At 37.8% G+C, this 22,822-nt stretch overlaps 1 protein-coding gene across 4 annotated transcripts in view; it reads left to right on the plus strand.

Moving 5' to 3' along the window:
* The window catches only part of POU2F1 (POU class 2 homeobox 1), a 196,137-nt gene that overhangs the window by 161,522 nt on the left and 11,793 nt on the right, over positions 1-22,822 (plus strand). For all 4 annotated transcript variants that reach the window (XM_043878736.1, XM_043878737.1, XM_043878739.1 and 1 more), the window contains 6 exons: positions 1,841-1,982; positions 3,755-3,900; positions 4,365-4,544; positions 5,968-6,073; positions 20,718-21,063; positions 21,794-21,882. In XM_043878736.1, the coding sequence (XP_043734671.1) occupies positions 1,841-1,982; positions 3,755-3,900; positions 4,365-4,544; positions 5,968-6,073; positions 20,718-21,063; positions 21,794-21,882 (1,009 nt within the window). The remainder of the gene's footprint in view (positions 1-1,840; positions 1,983-3,754; positions 3,901-4,364; positions 4,545-5,967; positions 6,074-20,717; positions 21,064-21,793; positions 21,883-22,822) is intronic.

A 22,822-nucleotide genomic window follows, 5' to 3' on the forward strand; every position in this document is an offset into this window, starting at 1 on the left:
CACATGTGATACATTCATTATTTCCTAATCTCAATCTTCATTCCTTTTCTTCTCTGCTTTAAAAAAAAAATCAAAGGATATTATTTAGTTCAGATTATGTATGAGTTAACTGTTGAAACATTTACTCTGTGAGGAGAACCCAAGGTGGTTGTGTGTTACAAAAGCACTAAACCAAGCTTATATCAAATTAGTGAAAATTAGTACATTAACCGAGGCATCTGTTGCTTTTTAGTCAACGAAATTATTTAAATGTGATGGTCTGCTTCTGTTCCGCTTCTATGAGATAGTATATTCGCAGCTGTCAATAAAACCTTTTATGATTTTGTATCTGTTCTGTCCAGTAGGATAACCACTATCCACATGTGCCTATTGAGTACTTGAAAGGTGGCTAGTGGTGCTAAGGAACTAAAATTGTAATTTATCTGCTTTGAATTAACTTAAAATATACATGCAGCTGGTAGCTATTCTATGGGAAAGATTAGAATATAGATCAGTTGGAGTTCAGGTATTCTCAAAGTCTCATTTTATCTTTATCCAACATTTCTCCTCTGTTAAGCTCTTTGTTACAATTTGCTCACCAGTAAGAAAATGGAGTTTAAAAAGAAATATTCTTTCTTTTCACTGACTAACCCTTTATGTAAGTGCTAATAGACAATGTTCTATCCAAAAGGTAGTTTGTAGGGGAGATAAATCAAGGGAGTTAGATATTCCTAATTCAAAACGAGTGTTGCCAAGATAGTTGGGAGTTGGCTGTCTTAGTAGAATTAGCTATGTAGTATTTTGGACCAGAAGTGTTGCCTTTCTGTCTTGTCACTAAACTATTTGAAATGAGAGTGTGAATTATTTCTATTATTTAACTGGTGGCTCAGTAAAGAATCCGCCTGTGATGCAGGAGACCCAAGTTCGATCCCTGGGTCAGAAAGATCCCATGAGAAGGGAATGGCTAACCCACTCCAGTATTCTTGCCTGGAGAATCCAAAGGACAGAGGCTACAGTCCATGGGATCACAAAGAGTCAGACACAATTGAGCAACTAACACTTTGTATTACCTATCTATATACAATAAGAGAGGTTTCAGCTGGAGGAAAAGCCCTCCATACATTTCAAAGGCTTATAGAGAAAGATATTTTTTGCAGTATATTCAAGGGATCATTGTTCTATTGCTATAAGGTTACCAAGTTTCCAGTGCCCATAAAGGTTTTGACTAAATGGGTCAAAACTCTCTACTGTGAATTTCTATAATGGTTACAGAAGTAGTCTTTTTAGAATACCTGGTTTTTGTAACAAACTTTGAAATCCAAACTAAGAGCACAAAGGAGATTTTTTTCTAACAGCTTCCAAAAATACTTTACAGGAAAAAAATTAAAGAACGAAGCATAATTTCTAAGATTTAAAGTGATTTATGTGAAGTTGGATTAGTTCAGAAATATCTAAGGTTATCCAGACAGTTACATCTGTTAACCCTGTAGGTGATACAGGTTAACTGGTTTTTAAAGATTACGTAGATCACTGTGGTTGCGTCAATGACTTGGTAGAATAGCAGCACTACCTTTTGAGAGTTGGCAGAAATACTTGATATTTCAATTATTAAGAACAGATTCAACGTGGAAGGAGCATGGGACGGTTTGGAATGTTTTCACCACTGAGGCCTGATTAACAAGAACCTTCACTGGCAGACTGTGCTCAGCGTAGGGATGGATGTCTTTGTGGAACCCAGTAAATGGAATGATTGTTGATTCTTTGTCTAGAACAGTTACTGGAGCAGCACCCTCGAGTAAAGACCATAAACATTACATGAATGTTCTCTCTCTCTCTTTTCCTATTCCGTATTATTGTGCAGGGCGATGTTGGGCTTGCTATGGGTAAACTGTATGGAAATGACTTCAGCCAAACTACCATCTCTCGTTTTGAAGCCTTGAACCTCAGCTTTAAGAACATGTGCAAATTAAAGCCACTTTTGGAGAAGTGGCTAAATGATGCAGGTGGGTGAATATATTAAAAATATATATATATTTCCTTGTTGTTCATTGAAATTTTACAGGAGGGATTGTTGTATAAATGGGGATTATATTTCTTTTTACATTATTGATACTACAGAATCTTGAAGCTCACTAATCTTGGGAGGATCAACATAAATTATGACTGCATAAATTAGAGATCTAATTCACTTAAACAGTCTAGTAATTGCAAGGTTACATAATCAGCAAGAGTTTTTAGCTTTGGAACATTTCTTGTATTTGAGCCCAGAATGAGAGATGGTTGAAGGAAGGTGAAGAGGATAAGAAGGCCTATGTATTTAAATAAACTTGAAAGACAAGTTTATTGGTTCTTCCTCCATGGATTTTTATAAGCTTGTTCCTGATAGTATTTCTGCTCTGTTATTAAAAGTGAGCACACACACTGGTATGTATATACAATGGACTATTACTCAACCATAAAAAAGAATGAAATATTACCATTTGCAACGACATGGATGGACCTAGAGAATATTATATTTAGTAAATGAGTCAAAGACAACTACTATATGATACCACTTATGTGTGGAATCCAAAAAATAATACAAATGAATCTGTATTCATTTAGAAACAGAATCACAGACATAGAAAAAAAACTTATAGTTACCAAAAATAGGAGAAGGAGGGAGGGACACATTAGGAGTATGGGTTTAATAAATACAAAAAATACAAATTACTACTATACATAAAATAGATAAGCAACAAAGAGCTGCTGTATTGTACAGAGAATTATATTCAACATCTTGTAATACTCTATAGTGAAATACAATCTGAAAAAATGTATTTATAACTGAATCACTTTGCTATATACCTGAAACCAACAGAATATTGTAAATCAATTATACTTTAATTTTTAAAAAATGACCACCTTTTTATACATTAAAAAAATTGAGCTGTTAGTTTTAACTTACATGCTTCGTGCTGCGGTTTCCCTTTGGAAATTTTGAATTTTGAGTCACAGAATCATAGACTGTGAGAGCTGTAAGGAATCATAGAGATCCCCTAGACTGTGGTTCTCATTGTAGATGTGAACAAAATTCAGGTGTTTGGCAAAGACAAACCTGTTACTCCCAGCTTTGAACAGTCTGATTTCGTTGTTCTGCATACGGCCTCAGCATCTGTAATCTTACTGAGTTCCACAGGTGAGAACCACTGGTCTGTTCCCTTCGTAGAACATAGAGTGGAAAGAAACTCAGAGATGTCTCTGACATGCTCAGGGTCATTAAACTATTAAATGACTGAATCTTGTTTAAATTTCAAATGGTTTAAAAGTGTTTCATTGTTTGGTTTGAGGGGAAGGAGAAGGAATACCAGTGAAATAAAATGAGAGGTCATTTGCAAGATAAACATTTGACAGTCAATAATTTCCAAGTTTTCTTCCTTTCATCCCTAGAGTTAATAAATAAAAGAGCAAGCAAAACCAAAACAGAAGAGCAGAGCTGTCTCATAAAAGCAGAAGAGGTAGAGCTTAGAGTATAGAGAGGAGTAGTAGACTGCTTTGTCAGAAACAAATCGAAGAATAGCAGTGACAATATAATGAACCATCCTGAGACAGAGAATGCCAATAAGAGCAGTGGAAAGATCCATGGTAGTGAGCATATTTTAATGTAAGTTATAATAACTTTCCATACTTGCTTTAAGCCTAAAATATTTTGGTTGGTTGTTGTTGTTAATATGTATATTATGTGCATGAATCATGCTCAGCTAATTTGATTTACATGTTTTCTTCCTTCTTACAGAGAACCTCTCATCTGATTCAGCTCTCTCCAGCCCAAGTGCCCTGAATTCTCCAGGGATGGGAATTGAGGGCTTGAACCGTAGGAGGAAGAAACGCACCAGCATAGAGACCAACATTCGTGTGGCCTTAGAGAAGAGTTTCTTGGAGGTTAGTGAGGATTTTACTTTTCATGAACATGGGATTATCTGTGTAATACTAATGTTATGTACAGGGAAAACGCAAGTAGTTTGGTTTGGCTAAATTCTACTGTTTGGAACCAGAACTCTTACCTTCCTCACATTGTCCAAATGAGATTATGTGTGTGAAGCACTGGAAAAATTCTTAAATTCCCACTAATAAATAAAGCATTAATTTCATTCATGATTAATTGCCCTTACAAATATACATATATATATTCAAGAATAATATTCTAAGTTAATATGACTGCATTTAATAAATGTATGTTAATTAGAATATAGAAGTTTTTTGTTAGAAGTGGAGTCATATGGCCCTGTATAGCCCAACTTCACTCTCTTGTTTCTCTTCCCGTTTGCTTATTCGTTTAATGACATGGTTATGCCTGTAGTTCAGAAAGTTTTTCCAACAGATGAGTTTATTATTTTCCCCTTCAGAATCAAAAGCCTACCTCGGAAGAAATCACCATGATTGCTGATCAACTTAACATGGAAAAGGAGGTAATACGTGTTTGGTTTTGTAACCGCCGCCAGAAGGAAAAAAGAATCAACCCACCTAGCAGTGGTGGGACCAGCAGCTCGCCTATCAAAGCAGTTTTCCCCAGCCCAGCCTCACTGGTAAGGATGGGATGCAAGGGCGCATGCTCAAGGGCCAGTGTTTACATTATGAATGACATATCAAATGAATTTATATCATTATAGGAATCTATTTTATATATTCATGTTGAATAAAGGTATATAAATTTATATTTTAAATGTTACCAAAGTAATGAAATCTCTTGTTGTTAACCCAAGAACTTAACTGATCTTTCTTTTTTAAACAGTTTTAATCCTTTCCTATTTCATTGCAGTTCCATTATTCTCTTCTCTGCTATAGTTTATTAGGTTACTCTATAACTGGGAGTCAGTTTGCAGCTAATTTCAGTTATGTAAAAAATAGTTGCTCTTTATTCTTTTTGGGTTCTAAAGGCTCTATTTATTAAACTTTTACTTACATGGTTAAGTGACAATAAATTCCCAGATAACCTTTCACTCTGAGTTTGTATTGATGTGGACCTTTTGTTTGTAACCTTATTGAGTCCTCTGCTGTTAGCGTTAAAATAGTATTCCTAGACTGAAGGGACGTATAGTTGTCATGTGTCTCGCTTGATCTTTAGGATAATTGTGAATGTGATGCCATGTTTCCAACCAGGATTCCAAAGATGGGGTCTTGTTGAGTTTGCGTTTCTGATACTTTCTTGTTAATTTATTTCTAATTTAATATTACTCCATGCCAAGGAGACTTTTCAAACTAAAGTCATCGTTAATAGTACTTCCTAGTTTGTTAAGTGAAAGCTTTGATTGTTAACTGGTAAGACTTTAATCATAAAGTTCATGAGATAGTAATTATGAAAATGATAGTATTAGGTAGTTTTGTTTTATGTACATGACTTTTGTATTTTGGATTTATTTGTACTAGAAGGAGGAAGGAAGGAGGGATAGAAGGAATGCAGTATTTCCTACTTTAGTGTATCAATATGTACGTTAGTTCAAAAAAAGAAACTGTCCATTTTTAAAAATTTGTTTTATATTCTTTCCATAATGAGATTTCATTAAAAACAAAATCAAGACAGTCTTGCCCCCACATAGCTGAAAATAGAAGTAATAAACAAGAACTCCAAATTCTATGATCCCCTTGAAGAGTTTTCTTGTTTAGATCACTTATAATGGTGTAGTATTTTTTAATGATTTAGAGTATTATTCAACGTAACTGAAATATGGGAATTTTTAAATGAATTTCTTATTAAAACTTGGACAAAGCCATTTGAAATATTAGTGAAAAACCATCTACTGAAAGCAGCCTTTCCACATAAGTCAGTTTTCTCAATTCCAAGATCAGAGAGTAATTAACAAAATCATTTCTTTTTGGACACTTTAATTTTATTCTGTTGTATCTGGAATTTTAGAAATGTTTATAGGAAAAATAAATCTACAGTATGGACTTAGATTTTTAAATTTTGGTTTTTAAATGCTTTTGCATGTTTTCACTTGCGACCTCTAGGTGGCAACCACACCCAGCCTTGTGACGAGCAGCGCAGCAACTACCCTCACGGTCAATCCAGTCCTCCCTTTAACCAGCGCTGCGGTGACTAACCTCTCTGTTACAGGTAAGCGGCAGCCAGGTGTGCGGCTGTGAGGCAAACAGGAGGCCCGCGCTAAGTTTCTGTGAGAATCTGCCATTAGATTGTAAACTAAGGTTTTAACTAAAAATATATATTGCTTTTTTAAAAGAAAAGCTATATGTGAAAACCTGAACTCTTAAAAAAGTATCAGGCATAATACATTTTTCCAGAAAGAATGCTTTCACATAAAGATTTTATCTTTTTTTCTTTCCCACATTAGTTTGTCTTTTACATTGCTCCTCAGCATTACTTTTTTTTCTTTTTTTTCGGCTATGCCATGCAGCAGGATCTTAGTTCCCCATCTAGGGATTGAACCTGCAGTGGAAGCACCAAGTCTTAACCACTGGGCCACCAGGGAAGGCCCAGAGTTACTTTTTTTCCAACTAACTTCTCCTCCCCTTAAAAATGTGTAATAGGTTCATCTTTCTGCATTCAGGAAAACATCCAAATTCAACATGAATTCGTAAACTGTTTACAGTCTGGACCTTATCTTCCACTCATCTTTTCTCCATCCTATCCTCAAAACACAGGAAGGATCCTCCGTACCTTTGTAAACATCCCACACTGTAAAATGTCCATCCTAGCCTTCACTTCTTTCTGTTAGTGATGAAACTACTCCAGCTTAGATATCAGTTCTTCTTGGATGTATGCTGCTTAGCTACTCCAGGAAATTATTTCCACCTGCCTATATTATAAACAATTTTTATACTTCTTTCTTTTCCAATAGACTTTGTACATCTCAAAAGATGTGACTATCATTTTTGAAATGTCAGTGCCTAGCTTAGTGTTTGACACATTCATGGTAAAAATGAATAAATATTTTCTGTGAAATGGCACATTTTCCAGATATATCTAAAATAAATTAGTATTGTCATCAGAAGCTTCTTAGTGATACATATTGCAGAAGACGTTTTCTAGTTATTCACCAGGTTGATTTATATGCTAGTAAATCATTGGATAGATTTATGATCTTTCATAATCAAGCTTAAATTTAACCTGGAGTTGGGAAATTTGATTTTTTTCCACTCATATTTTAAGTGACTTAACCATGATGTAAAAATTGGATTAAATGGTTTTATGTAGTTATTAAATTTCTAAGTTAGAAAATTTCATAATATTGTTTATTCAAAGCAGTACCTTTGATAACTTTTGGGCCTTTGACCTCTTTGAAAATTCGGTGAAAGCTATAAACTTTTCCTCTCACAAAATAAACATACTCAGTTTTTAGTAAAATACAAGGTTTATAAATGACAAACCTCATCAGCTCTCACCTTACCAAGGCTTGCCATTTCTGGATGTCTTAGAGGTAAATTAAAAACTTGTGTTCCAGAGTGTATCGTATTCAGCACCGTAGCTTAATATGCAAACCGTTGGTGATCGGTTGCTATTGTGTTGGTCACCAGGAACATGAAATTCCTGCCTCTGCGGCAGTTACTGTCTACCCTAACTGCATTAACTGGTAAATTGTGTACTTTACCTTCCAAACAAATTACAAGTCATATTACATTAGGTTTAAAGATACACTTCTATTGAAAAAAAAAAATCATAATAGTTCAGACATTAAGAACAAGTAGCTTTGCAGATTTCATAAAATGGCACATTAAATGGCATTTCTTAAATGGCACAAATCTGAAGCAAAAGGTAATTTTAAGAAGATATACATACTCGAAACTAGCTGGAAATTAAAAAAAAATTTTTTTGGTGATCTTAACTGACTAATCAAATTCTCTTAAACTCAATTACTTGGCCCATTTATGTACATTTAATTATGACAGTCTTCTGAAATGTTAGTAACTGTTGGAATGAAATTTTTCTTTAATCATTAAAATTTTTAACATGGGAAATTCAAATAGGAAAGACAAAGTCGTCATGAGTACTGTTTTTATATCTTTTTTTATGTGTACATAGATGTACAATTCTAATAGTATTTACAGTGTATCCTGCTTTTTTTTTTAACTTAATATCTTTTAACATCTTCCTCTGTTACTCTAGTCTTTACTTTTCTAGTTTTGATTTGCCTTAATATCAAATGATCGTACTGTAATTTCATAAACATTTCTATATGCTGACATCATGGTTAAGTTCTATAGAAGGTAGCCAACTTTTCCAGTTTGAGCCCTGCAAATATTAAATCCCAGGAAACTTCTCAAGTCTGTAAGCCACATAACTAGCCTTGCTTGTTCACTATTGTATTTCTCATGTCCAGCACACCACCTAGAATGTAAGATGCCCAGTAATTATTAAATGAATGAAGTTTTCACTATTATGAATACTATAATGAACACTTTTGTGCATACAGCTTTTTCTTTAATTTTTTTAACATCATTTCAGATGTATAGAAAAGTTATAAGAATAGTTTAAAGAAATCCCAAATCTCTTCCTTACATTTTCCAAATATTAAAATTTTACTGTATTTGCTTCCTCTCTTCCTTTTCCCCTTTCTGTGTGTTTCTCTTCCTGTGTTTGTGTATGTGGTTTTTTTTCTGAACTGTTTTTAAGAGCAAATTACAGATATGCCCCCTGTACCCCTAATACTTTACTATATATTTTTTAATAAGCAAGAAATTCTATATATAACCAGAGTAGTTACAAAACATCAGGTTATTAACATTGACTCAATTACTATTATCTAGTAAATAGCTCCCATTCAGATTTTGCCAGTTGGAGCAGTAATGTTCCTTACAGCAAAAGAGAATCTGAGGTCATGTATCACACTCGGTTGTTGTGTCTCTTTAGTTTCATTTGGTTTGGGACAATTTGAATCTTTGTGTTTTGTGTCATTGATATTTTTGAAGAGTATAGTTAGTTATTTTGTAGAATGTCCCTTAATTTGGGTTTACCTGATGTTTTGTCATGGTTAGATTCAGATTATGTACTTTGGGCAGGAATCCCACAGAAGTAATGTTGAGTCCCTCTTTGTGCATTATGTGGAGACGCGTGCTGTTGATTAGTCCCAATGTTATTAACTTTGGTAATTTCATTAAGGTGGTATCTGCCAGATTTTTTCATTGTATAGTTATTGTATATTGTTAATGTAATAACATTGTATAGTTATTTTACTCTTTACAGTTAGTATCTTATGAGGAGTTTGAGACTGCAAAAATCCTGTTCCTCAGATGTTTATACACTAGTGTCTATTGATTTTTGCCTGAATCTATGTTATTCTGACTCTCATATAGTTTCATCATTTCTTTTAAATTTATTAGTTGGCTTTCAACTCTAAGGATGAACTTTTCCTTTTCCTCTATGTATCTATCTGTATCAGTGTGGACTCAGAAATTCTTTCTGCATTCAATAGGTTACAATCCTACTATCACTTTTTATTTATTATTCAGATTTTCCAGATTTAGCCAAAGGGAACTACTTCAGAGTGGCTTCTGTGCCCTTTTGACATGTCCCTAGCATTCTTTGAGTACTTCCTGATTTTTTTGGCACACATGATGTTCAGCCTCATCTTAAAGTTTCTCTGCCTCTTGCCTAGAATCAGCCTCCTTAAAACCCCCAAATTCATACTGATATCTCCAGTTCCAATCCAATACCCTCTAGTTCATTGTTTTCTATCCTAATCTCTTTCCATATTTTAACTCAGTGACAGTAACCTGGCTCCCATTATCAACAGTTACAAGTTACTTAATTGCACAATCCTATAGTGAAAAGAAAGGGATTTCAAAATTGCTAACCCATGCCTCTGAAAAGACCGACTAATTCAGTTCAGTTTAGAGTTCTTGTCTTAAGCCTAAAGACATGATGTCCAAATACTGTGTTCAAAAGTTATCTGGGTTAGTTCTTATATGCCCTTCAGTATATTTACGTTATTCATTTGAAATTCCATTTAATTTATTTTTTGTTCATATAAATTAGTGTTTATCCTTCCATCCTTGTGATTTTTTTTAAAGAATATGAGATATTAACAGTTTTATAAGTCAAGACTATACAAAAAGTTCTCCTTAGAAAAATGTCATTCCTTTCTATCATAATTCTCTGTATCCTTTCTATCCCATTCCCACTTGTGCCATTCCTGCGTACTTAGGTGACCTTTTTTAGCTTAACAGATATTCTGAAAATCACTCCACATTAGTTCATGGAAATCTTCATTATTTTGTTTCATTGTGGCAGAGTACTCCATTATGTGGATATGCTACATTTTAACTCCTTCCCTGTTGTATGGACATTGAATTTGTTTCCAGTATTTTTAAATTATTGACCATGCTGCAGGAGTAACCATGTGGATAAGTATTTTTGTACTGTTGGAAATGTGTCTTGAGGGTAAATTTCAAACTGTAGAATTGCTGAGTCAAAAGGTAACTATGTCGTTTTCTTGGATACTATCAAATTGCCTTCCAAAAGGAGTGTACTTATTTTCAGTCCCACTAATAATACATGAGAGGGCCAGCTTCCCCATAGCCTATGCACTCTTTAATTTTTGCCAGTCTGATATGTGAGAAGTTATATCTCAGTGTACTTTGCTTTTTTATTTTTGGCTGTGCTGGGTCTTCGTTGCAGCACATGGCTTTCTCTGGTTGTGGTGCACAGACTTCTCCTTGCAGCGGGGCACGGGCTCTGGAACACGCGGGCTCAGCAGCTGCAGTTCATGGGTGCTGTATTGCGCAGGCTCAGTAGTTGTGGTAGAAGGACGTGGCTGCCCCTGTGGCCTGTGGAATCTTCTGGACCAGGGATGGAACCCACATCCACCACAGTGGCAGGTGGATTCTTAACCTCTGACCACCAGGGAGGTTCTCTCAGTGTACTTTAAAATTTCAGTCTTCTGATCATGTAAAGTTGAACATCATTTCATATACTTAAGAGTCATTTTTCATCTTTTATAACAGTGAAATAGGTTTTGTTTCACATCAATTGATCAGTATTGCACAGACTAGAAATTCCAGCTGAGGGAAGTGGTAAGAGCAGACATTGTTGTCATTTTTACAACCATTAGTTTTATGTTGGTGCATAACAATTGCTAAAACTTAGTGGCCTAAATCAATACTCATTTATTATCCCACGTATAGGTTGGAAGTTTAGGCATAGATTAGAGCTAAGTCCACTGCTCAGGGATTTACCAGGCTGAAGTTAAGATGTTGGCTGGGGCTGTGACCTCGTATGACGACCAAGATCTTCTAAGTTCGTTAGTTTTCAGAATTCTATCCATATGATTATAGAACTGAAGTCCCCCCCCCCTTTTTTTTCTTTTTGGCTGGCTGTGAGCTAGATCACTCAAATCCCACAGGCTAACCCCAAGTCCTAGCTCCATGACCTTAAACAGCTTCTTCAAAAGCAACATGAAAATCTCTATCCAGTCAGCTGCTACAGAGAATCTTATAAATATAAGGTAATCAGTCCTCTCATCTTTGTTATATGATATAATCCAGTTAAAGGAGTAGTTATTGCATCCCCCATCATATTCACAGATCTACCTGTTCTTAAGAGATGGGGATTATACATCAGGATTTCTATGTTTTCTTTTAAAGAGTTTTTGAGTTGGTTTTGGCAGGCAGATAGATTACTACAGGTTAGCTTGACCCTTTCAAGATTTATTTTTTAAGCTTTACTAGATTGGCCCTAAAGTAGCCTTCACTAGTTTCAGGTGTGACCCTTCTGGGGTCTCTAATGAATGCCCAACTCAATAGCGTCTCCTCTCTGTGTAGTTAGATACGGAGTATCTCCTTGTCCTGCATGAATTCCAAGGATCATTCGGAGTACATCCTCCCTGCTTGGACTCATGGTGTTTCCCTGTGCATGTGTAATTTAGTATTCAACTATAGATTCTAGGAAACCCCGCTGTACATTTCTAGAGAGATTTCTCTGGTTTCTTCCTTCCCACTACCCTCTCCTGCAGACTCCAGCCATTTTGGCGTTCAGCCATAGTTTTCATCTCCTTGAGTCAGTGAAATCGCTGTGCTCTACTTAGTTTCCTCCCCTGGCACAGAGGTTTGAAAAGCACTTCCAGGGACTTCCGTGGTGGCGCAGTGGTTAGGAACCCACCTGCCGGTGCAGAGCAACTGCTGAGCCTGCGTTCTGCAGCGCCTAAAACCCTTGTGCCTTCAGCCCGCGCTCCACAGCAGGGGAGGCCGCCACAGCGAGGAGCCCGCGCTCCACAGCAGGCGAGCCCGCGCTCCACAGCAGGCGAGGCCGCCACAGCGAGAGGCCCGCGCTCCACAGCAGGCGAGGCCGCCACAGCGAGGGGCCCGCGCTCCTCAGCAGGCGAGGCCGCCACAGCGAGGGGCCCGCGCTCCACAGCAGGCGAGGCCGCCACAGCGAGGGGCCCGCGCTCCACAGCAGACGAGGCCGCCACAGCGAGGGGCCCGCGCTCCACAGCAGGCGAGGCCGCCACAGCGAGGAGCCCGCGCTCCTCAGCAGGCGAGCCCGCGCTCCACAGCAGGCGAGGCCGCCACAGCGAGGGGCCCGCGCTCCACAGCAGGCGAGGCCGCCACAGCGAGGGGCCCGCGCTCCACAGCAGGCGAGGCCGCCACAGCGAGGGGCCCGCGCTCCTCAGCAGGCGAGCCCGCGCTCCACAGCAGGCGAGGCCGCCACAGCGAGGGGCCCGCGCTCCACAGCGAAGGGCAGCCCCGCTCACCGCAGCTGGAGAACACTCGTGCAGAGCGGTAAAGACCCAGTGCCGCCCAAAAGAAGCAAACAGAGGTGCTTCCAAATACAGGGCCCACGTCATTTGTTTCTCTTTCTTCAGGGATCACAACACTGTGCTGCTTATCTTCTCATACTTAAAACAGTTTCTCATGTTCCTCTATTCTTATTATGGTATAAGGGTAAGTTTGCTATCCTTACTCTTACTGTCAAAAGCAAAACATTAAATTAGCAATCAGAATTTATAACTCTGACAAAGTCTAAGGTGAGCCCCCACCGTGGTGTCTGTCTCATAGTGTTCATGCTTTTTTGACTCTGTCTTGTTAGCAGACTTACTCTAGAGACCCACCTCACCAGTCAGGTAACTGGGGGTGACCTCTAACATTGAGGTTGACCTTTATGCTACAGCCAGAAAGAACTGGCATTTAGTCTAGAGCAGCAAGCAAATTGTGCCAAATGATTTTTTCCAACAATCCAGGTGAGCTTGGCAACATACTCTTCCCCAGTTATGCCAACAAAATGGAACAGTTTGGCTGGTACCTTTATTGTGGCCTTGCGGAGGACCATCTAGGCTGTGCTTGCACACCTGACCCACAGAAACTATAAGATAGTAAATGTATGTTGTTTTATGTTGCTAAGTTTGTAGTACTTTGTTAAATAGCAATAGAAAGTGAGTATGATAATATTGGAACGGTTTAGTCGCTCAGTCTTGTCTGGCTCTTTGCAACCCTATGGACTGTAGCCCACCAGGCACCTGTGTCCATGGGATTTCCCAGGTAAAAATACTGGAATGGGTTGCCATTTCCTTTTCCAAAGGATCTTCTCGACCCAGGGATCGAACCCACCTCTACTGCATTGCAGGTGGATTCTTTACAACTGAGCCAGCAGGGAAGCCCACAATAGTATTAAATTTGCATAAATATTGTTCAAAGCCATCCCATGATAGGGTAAAAAAAAATGTAATCTTCTGGCACTTAAACCCTGCTCCTTGAAAGAGAAGATTACAAGAGTCGGATGTCAAATGGATTTTGTTTTCTTCCTCTTGTCAGCTCAAAATCATGTCCTGTTTTAGTTTTACTCCTGTTTCGACCATAACTTTCTTATTATAGCCTCTTTTGCTCTGACATTTCTATATTGTGTTTCTTTTTTTCTGTTGACAAAAGTAGCATATTCTTTCACTCATATTATTTATGAAAGTCATTCAATATCTTGTAGTTTATCTAATGCACTCTACTTTCTTTCTAAAGATTTTCTCCTTGGGGTCCTCATGATTGGTTAATTTAACTTCTTTTCATTGTGTTCCTGAGTTAAATTCAATATTTCTGGTAAACTTTTCTAAAATAGAAAATGAATGATCATGACTGTTCTGCTCCAGAAAGATACCTATTCTTATGTGTCTTTAAGAACTTGTAAAAATTCCGCAGCCCTTAATAATCTCAACTAAACATGCTCTGCCTCAAATTCTTATTCCAAAATAATGTTTCATAGTAAACCATATGCAACCCCATAGCTATTATCAGTCTCTCCCTGTTCACTCCTCCAGTATCCATGGCAATGACTAGTCTACTCTGTCTCTATGGATTTGCCTGTCTCAGACAAATATAAATGGAGTCATATAATATGACCTTCTATTTCCAAGGTTTATCCATGTTGCAGAGTAATGTTGGAACTTCATTCCTTTTAATGATTGAGTGGTATTTCATTGTGTGGATATACCATATTCTGTTTATTATACGAGTAGATGGACATTTGAGTTACATACAGTTTGGGGCCATTTTCAATACTGTTGATATGAGTATGCATTTACAAGTTTTAATGTGGTTGTATGTTTTCATTTCTCTAGGGTAGATATTTAGGAGTTGAACTGCTGCATTATGCAGCATATCAGAATATTATAAACAACTTATGTCCCCCAAAATTAGGTGACTTAGATGAAATGAACAAATCTTGAGGAAGACACGAATTACCAAAACTGACTCAGCAAGAAATAGAAAACCTTTAAAACACCTAAAACAAGTAAATGAACCAAAAAGAAGTGCCTAAACTCAGATGGCTGTAACAGTGAATTCTATCAGATATTTTAGGAAAAAGTAAGAGTTAATCTTTAGCAGTCTCCTCCAGAAGACAGAGGAGGAACAACTCATTGAAGGAAGCTGATATTACCTTGATGTTAAAGCCAAACAAAGATACCATAAGAAAAAGATTACAAACCCATATCACTCGTGAAAATGTACACAGAAGTCCTCAACAAAATCTTAACAAGTCATAAGCAACATATAAAAAAGATTATACATGACCAAGGAGTTATCCCAGGAATAAAAAGTTGGCTTAATAATTGAACGTAAATTAATGTAATACACCATAGTAATAGAAGACCAAATTCTCATGATCATCTTACTAGATACAGAAAAAGCATTTGACAAAATCCAACACCCATTCATGGTTAAAAAAACCTGGAATAGAAGAAGGCTTCCTAACCTGATAAAGAGCATCAACTGAAAAACCTACAGCTAACAGCATCTTAAATGGGAAGGACTGAATGTTTTCCCCCCTAACATTGGGAACAAAGGAAGAATGTTTGTTCTAACAGATTTCTAATTGGTCTAGTTATAGCCAGCTTAACAATGGAAAAAAATTTTAAACATCCAGTTTGAAAGGGGAGAAGTTAAAACTGTCTTTTTTTCTTCATCATCCTATATGTATAAAATTCCCAGGGAGTTCACTCAGCAAAAAAAAAAATTCTTAGAACTCAATAGTAAGGGACTATCTTTCCTGGTGCAATGGATAAGAATCTGCCTGCCAGTGCAAGGGACATGGGTTCAACCCCTGGTCTAGGAGGATTCCACATGCCTCAGAGCAACCAAGCCCATGCACCACAACTACAGAGCCTGCACTCATAAGAGCCCAGGAGCCACAGCTCCTGAAGCCTGTGCCCAGCAACAGGAGAAGCCACCACAGTGAGCCTGCTGAACTCAGCCACAGCTCCTGAAGCCTGTGCTCTGCAACAGGAGAAGCCACCACAGTGAGCCTGCTGAACTCAGCCACAGCTCCTGAAGCCTGTGCTCTGCAAGGAGCAGTAGCATCCCCTTGCTGCAACTAGAGAAAGCCCACGCAAAGCAGCCTAAATAAATACATAAATAATTTTTTAAAAACTCAATAGTAAGTATATAAGCAACTTGGTTTTTTAAAGGGGCAGAAGATCTTAATATATAATAACATTATATCTAATGTACATTATATTATATTTAATATACATTATAAGGGACAGAAATGGTATGGACCTAACAGAAGCAGAAGATATTAAGAAGAGGTGGCAAGAATACACAGAAGAACTATACAAAAAAGATCTTCATGACCCAGATAACCACGATGGTGTTATCCACTTAGAACCAGACATCTGGAATGTGAAGTCAAGTGGGCCTTAGGAAGCATCACTATGAACAAAGTTGGTGGAGGTGATGGAATTCCAGTTGAGCTATTTCAAATCCTGAAAGATGATGCTGTGAAAGTGCTGCACTCAATATGCCAGCAAATCTGGAAAACTCAGCAGTGGCCACAGGACTGGAAAAGGTCCATTTTCCTTCCAATCCCAAAGAAAGGCAGTGCCAAAGAATGCTCAGACTACCACACAATTGCACTCATCTCACACCCTAGCAAAGTAATACTCAAAATTCTCCAAGCCAGGCTTCAACAGTATGTGAACAGTGAACTTCCAGATGTTCAAGCTGGGCTTAGAAAAGGCAGAACCAGAGATCAAATTGCCAACATCCTCTGGATCATCAAAAAAACAAAGAGAGTTCCAGAAAAAGATCTACTTCTGCTTTACTGACTACACCAAAGCCTTTGACTGTGTGGATCACAACAAACTGTGGAAAATTCTTCACAAGATGGGAACACCAGGCCACCTGACCTGCCTCCTGAGAAATCTGTATGCAAGTCAAGAAGCAAGAATTAGAATTGGACATGGAACAACAGACTGGTTCCAAATCGGGAAAGGAGTATGTCAAGGCTGTATATTGTCACCCTGCTTATTTAACTTATATGCAGAGTACATCATGAGAAATGCTAGACTGGATGAAGCACAAGCTGGAATCAAGATTGTTGGGAGAAATATCAATAACCTCAGATATGCAGATGACACCACCCTTATGTCAGAAAGCAAAGAACTAAAGAGCCTCTTGATGAAAGTGAAAGAGGAGAGTGAAAAAATTGGCTTAAAACTCAGCATTCAGAAAACTAAGGTCATGGCATCCAGTCCCATCACTTCATGACAAATAGATGGGGAAATAGTGGTAACAGTGACAGATTTTATTTGGGGGGGCTCTAAAATCACTGCAGATGGTGACTGCAACCATGAAATTAAAAGATGCTTACTCCTTGGAAGGAAAGTTATGACCAACCTGGACAGCATATTAAAAAGCAGAGACATTACTTTGTCAACAAAGGTCCATCTAGTCAAGACTATGGTTTTTCCAGTGGTCATGTATGGATTTGAGAGTTGTACTATAAAGAAAGCTGAGCACGGAAGAATTGATGCTTCTGAACTGTGGTGTTGGAGAAGACTCTTGAGAGTCCCTTGGACTGCAAGGAGATCCAACCAGTCAATCCTCAAGGAAATCAGTCCTGAATATACATTGGAAGGACTGATGCTGAAGCTGAAACTTCAATACTTTGGCCACCTGATTCGAAGTACTGACTCCTTGGAAAAGACACTGATGCTGGGAAAGATTGAAGGTGGGAAGAGAAGGGGATGACAGAGAATGAGATGGTTGGATGGCATCACCAACTCGATGGACATGAGTTTGAGTAAACTCTGAGAATTGGTGATAGACAGGGAAGCCTTTGCAGTCCATGGGCTCACAAAGAGTTGGACACAACTGAGCAGCTGAACTGAACTGACACATTATATCAAAGAAGATATAGGAATGACTAATAAGCACATGAAAAGATGTTCAACATTATTACTCAGAGAAATGCACATTTAAAATCATAATGAGATACTACTTAATACTAGAATGGCTATAATCAGAAAGACCAAAAATAATAGGTCTTCAAGATGTGGAGAAACTGGAATCTTCATGCATTGTTGGTGGAAATGTAAAATGATATGGCCACTTTGGAAAATACTTTGGCAGTGTCTTTAAAAGTTAATCATTAATTTACCATCCTACCCAATAATTCCCCCAAGAGAACAGCAAATGTTTCCACAAAAACTTTTACACAATGATCATAGCAGCATTATTCGTAATAATCAAAAACTGGAAACAAGCCATTACCCACCAAGTGGTGAATGAATTAAACATCATGTGGTCTATCCGTGCAGTGGGGTACTTCTCAGCTAGAAGGAAGTATTGATTCCTACTACAACATGGATAAACCTTGAAAACAGCTTGCTAATTGAAGGAAGCTAGATGCAAAAGACTACAAATCAAATGATTCATTTATATGATGTGTCTGGGAAAGGTAAATCTACAGATCAAAAAGCAGATGACTGGAGGCTGTAGGTGGGACCAAGTGTAACTACAGATAGGCACTAGGGATCTTTTTCTGTCATAAACTAGATGGGGGTGATGGCTGTACCATTCTGTCAATATGTTAAAAACCATTGAATTTCATACTTAAATTGGGTCAATTTTATGGCATATAAATTTTATCTCTCTAAATCTATTTTTTAAAAAAGATGAAATGGGTACTTGCCTTGGCAGTATGTGTACTAAAATTATAACAATACAGAGATAGGGATTAACAGATACTAACTACCATATATAAAATCAGTGAACAACAAGGATTTACAGTGTAGCTCAGGGAACTATATTCAGTATCCTGTAATAACCTGTAATGGAAAAGAATGGAGGAGAATATATGTGTAGATATAGACATATGTATAACTGAATTACTTTGCTATACACCTGAGCAATATTTAAACCAACTACAATAATTTTTTTTAAAAATTTTAATTAGAAAAGATGAGATGGGAAGCAAGAGGTTATGCCAAACACTATGTATTCTTGCAGATAACTTTCTACTAACCTTGTGAGGTGGATGATGGCATCTTATTTTGTTGTTGAGGACATTGAAGCTCAGCAAACATCAATTCCCTGATCAAAATTGCCCAAGTAATTGAATTGCTAAGAATATAGATAAAAGATACATGTTGATTAAAATGTATGTACTGACTGGGAGAAGTAATTTGAAGATCTTACTAAGTTACTGTACTCTATTGCTCATGACATTCATGGTGAAGACACTTAAAATGTGACTGGAGGATGCGTGAGTGTATGGGTAGTTGCTTTGTTGTCTGGCTCTTTGAGACCCTGTGGACTGTAGCCCATCTTTGTCCATGGGATTTCCCAGGCAAGAACACTGGAGCAGGTTGCAGTTTCCTCCTCCAGGGGATCTTCTCAACCCAGGGATCAAACCCGAGTCCCCTGTGTCTCATTGAGATTGGCATTGTTAGATTGTGTCTCTTTGGCAGGCACATTTTTTACCATTGTGCCATCTGAGAAGTGGTTGGAAGATAAAACCAGAAAAAATAACTTTGAGTGGTTTCTGGAGTCATTGTCTCTTAGCCTGGCTTAAATTCACTGATGAAATTATTGGGATTTTCTTTGTATACATGCGGGACTTTAAGAAATTGATGCTGTGTAGTCTAAAGATGGCAATGGCGAGTGAAGAAAGCTTGAAGTGAACGCTACTTTAAGCTTTTGACCTCAAGATATGGGCGATTTTGTCTCAGAACTTTGAAAAGAAAGTAGTGCCCATAAGTGAAATCAAGTTAGATAAGGTGAGAAATTGGTCAAGAGAAGATTGAAATTTACTAGCAGTAGAAAAGAAATGAGAAAAGATGTTTACCTTTCTGTAGAACAGTGTGCAGGTCTTAGGAGAAGAGTGTCAAAAAGTGAAAAAGTGTATGAATCTGCCAAACTTAAGAACCAGCATAGCATCAATAGCCCAGTGACATAAATTGATTTGATAGATTTAGAACTGAATGATGATATTGTGATTAATAGTATCCACAAAGATGTAATTTGTACTTATGGACAGCAAGAGTGAAGAGGAAATCATCTTATATTTTTGAGAAGGGCAGAAAGAAGAGTAAGTAAATCCTCCTTTTTCAGTTAACAGTAAGAAAGGTATGTTTACCTGAATCATTCAGAGACTACATAGCACTTTCGTGTAACGTAATAGGACACGGAGAAAGTAGAATTCAGTACTGAAATAGATGGTATCTAATTTTCTCCTAGCTCTGTGATATGTGAAGAAACGTTTCTTCACAGTAAAATGATGAGAGTTGAATTCTAGATGTTCTTAGTATAGGTCAGAAAAAAGCTTCAACGTAGGTTTTAAAAGAACAAAACTGACTGAATTTTTAATACAGCTGTTAATAGAGAAGAGAGTCTTCTACAGCTTAGTGACAGATTTTATCACAGAGAAAGTTTTTGTATAGATCTTTTTTCTAATATGTTTATGGGTTTGAAAGATTTATTTTGATTGGTCTAGTTCTTATATCATTTCTGAAGTCTTTTATACTTCTAGACATATGCCTTTTGTTATTTTTGTACTATTTCTGTGAATGTTATTAATATTTATTTTAGTAAAACATACATATTTTTCTTGATTTCATTATTTTGTTTTGATTTTTATAAAGAGACTAAGGAGATTTCTAAATGAAGATGCTTTTCAGAAGCTTGGATTTTTTTGCTTATACATATCTTCTCCAGAGCAATTGTGTTCTATAGTTAGAGCCTCTGTGATTTTTTTTTTTAAATTTTTAATAGGAAATTGGAATTGGAAAGCCATGTTCTCTGTTTCATGGTTACTTTATTACTCTTGCCTCTTAAAGTAGGATTCATGGCTTTGGTTCTTAAAATGTTTGTTTTTGTGGTTAATTTCCATAGAAGCACTGAACTAGTTTAATAGAAAAGGACATACTTAGATGTTACTGGATGGTAGATTATTCAGTTGATTCTAGAGTATGGCTGCATAAAGCAACCATCCTTCCAAAAACTTTTCCAGAAGGTCACTGTCAAGTGTGATTCTCTTTCAGGCACTACAGATACCACCTCCAACAACACTGCAACCGTGATCTCCACGGCGCCTCCGGCCTCCTCAGCGGTCACCTCCCCCTCTCTGAGCCCCTCCCCTTCTGCCTCAGCCTCCACCTCTGAGGCCTCCAGTGCCAGTGAGACCAGCACGACACAGACCACCTCCGCTCCTCTGGCCGCTCCTCTTGGGGCCAGCCAGGTCATGGTGACAGCATCAGGGCTGCAAACAGCAGCAGCTGCCGCCCTCCAGGGAGCCGCCCAGCTGCCAGCAAATGCCAGCCTTGCTGCCATGGCTGCTGCTGCAGGACTGAACCCAGGCCTGATGGCGCCCTCACAGTTTGCAGCTGGGTAAGGCGCTTTCTTACCTTGTTTACATCTGAGAGACAACTCGGAGGTCATCCCTAGAGTTACTCATAGGGAATACTTTTCAACACTATCTTAAATGCGAAAACAAAAAACCTTTAAAGCCATATCTCTTTGAAATAGGTTGCTCTGTAGTAGCACAGGGACTTTGATTGTGGTTGGACTAGAGTTTCTTAACATCCTGGAAATCACACTATTATCCCTAAATGAAGATACCGAACACCAGGCCACTGATTATACCTGAGTGATGGGGCCGGGGAAAAAGCACAGAGTTCCTGGCTCATATTCTTAGACTTTTTCCATAAATCTCTCAACTGTCTGCTTTCTAATTCTTAAACATAAATAAGAGATATATAATAATAGGATACCCAATTTTATAATATCATCAAAAAAAATAAGAATTAGTTTGTAAATATATTCCTTTCTCTGTCATTTTTTTCTCTTGTTTTGGAAAAAAAGAGAACAAAGTAACTCAAAGAGTCAAAATGACTAAGTTTTACATTTTGTGTGGACCATAACCATGCTTTGCTTTGTATAAGTGAGCAGCAAGGAAAGCAGTAATTTGGAAGCACCATATAAAGAGTATAAAAAGAATAACACATATTCCCGTATACTTCCCACCTGTATTTTCCTTTTTCTCTTCCCTTTGGGTATGTTGTTGAATTGACACATGTGTCTACGTTATGATAATGTGTCTGCTCTTCTGGTCTTTCAGAGGTGCCTTACTCAGTCTCAATCCGGGAACCCTAGGTGGTGCTCTCAGCCCAGCTCTGATGAGCAACAGTACACTGGCAACTATTCAAGGTCAGTAGAATTTTTTCCCTTTCTCTTTTTTTTTCTTAAATGGAGGAAGTCTGCTTTGCTAGAGGTGAAAGTGATATGAAGAGATAGTTGAATTGATAATGCTGACTAACCTAAGGACCAGGAATGTGTTCTTATAAAAAGCTTTGTAAGAGAAATAGAGGTGTCAGTTTGTAAGAACAGGAAATATGCTTAGTGTGGTGTATTAGGAAACCAGGACTGGTACTTGCCTGGCAATCCAGCAGTTAAAACTGCGCTTCCACCACAGGGGGAGCAGATTCCATCCCTGGTCAGGGAACTAAAATCCTGCCGGCTGCACAGTATGGCCAGAAAAACAGAGAAAGAAACCAGGACTTTTATGCTAATATTTATCTTCTTATAATATAGGCTTGGAGGCATTTCTTCCTAAATTTATCTAAATAGTCATCCAAGAACCATCCCCAGGCAAGCTTGACCCAGTAAAACTCCCCAGGCCCCATCCTCACCCTCAAGAGCCATATGCAAGAAGTCTCTGTAACAGATTAACGTTGGAGGACATCATGCAGCCTGCAAGAGTACTTTTAATTCTGATTAGGTTCTGCCGTTTGTATATCTTCATCATTATAGAGCTTATATTCTCTTGGATTTTAACATCTCTTTCCCAAGCCCAGATGGGTCCCTTTTGGCCTTAGCATGCTGTCCAGTTTCAAATGAGTCTTAAGTCCACTCATTCTATATATTGAAGAGTCTGCTTTGTTTAGTATTTGAGCTTTGTGTTTGAGGATGCTTGCTGCTTTGTGATTCATGGAAACACTTTGAGACATCACTATACTAATCTCAGAATCTTTTCTTAAAAAATAATTCGTGCTTAAATGAGAGTTCTTGGAGTCAAAAACAGTTTTTAAACTGCTAAACTTCATTTAGGATTAATGTTTCATGAATGATGTCTCTACAGTATACTGTA

This window comes from Cervus elaphus, chromosome 20, assembly GCF_910594005.1.
Source record: "Cervus elaphus chromosome 20, mCerEla1.1, whole genome shotgun sequence".
Classification (NCBI taxonomy): Eukaryota; Metazoa; Chordata; class Mammalia; order Artiodactyla; family Cervidae; genus Cervus; species Cervus elaphus.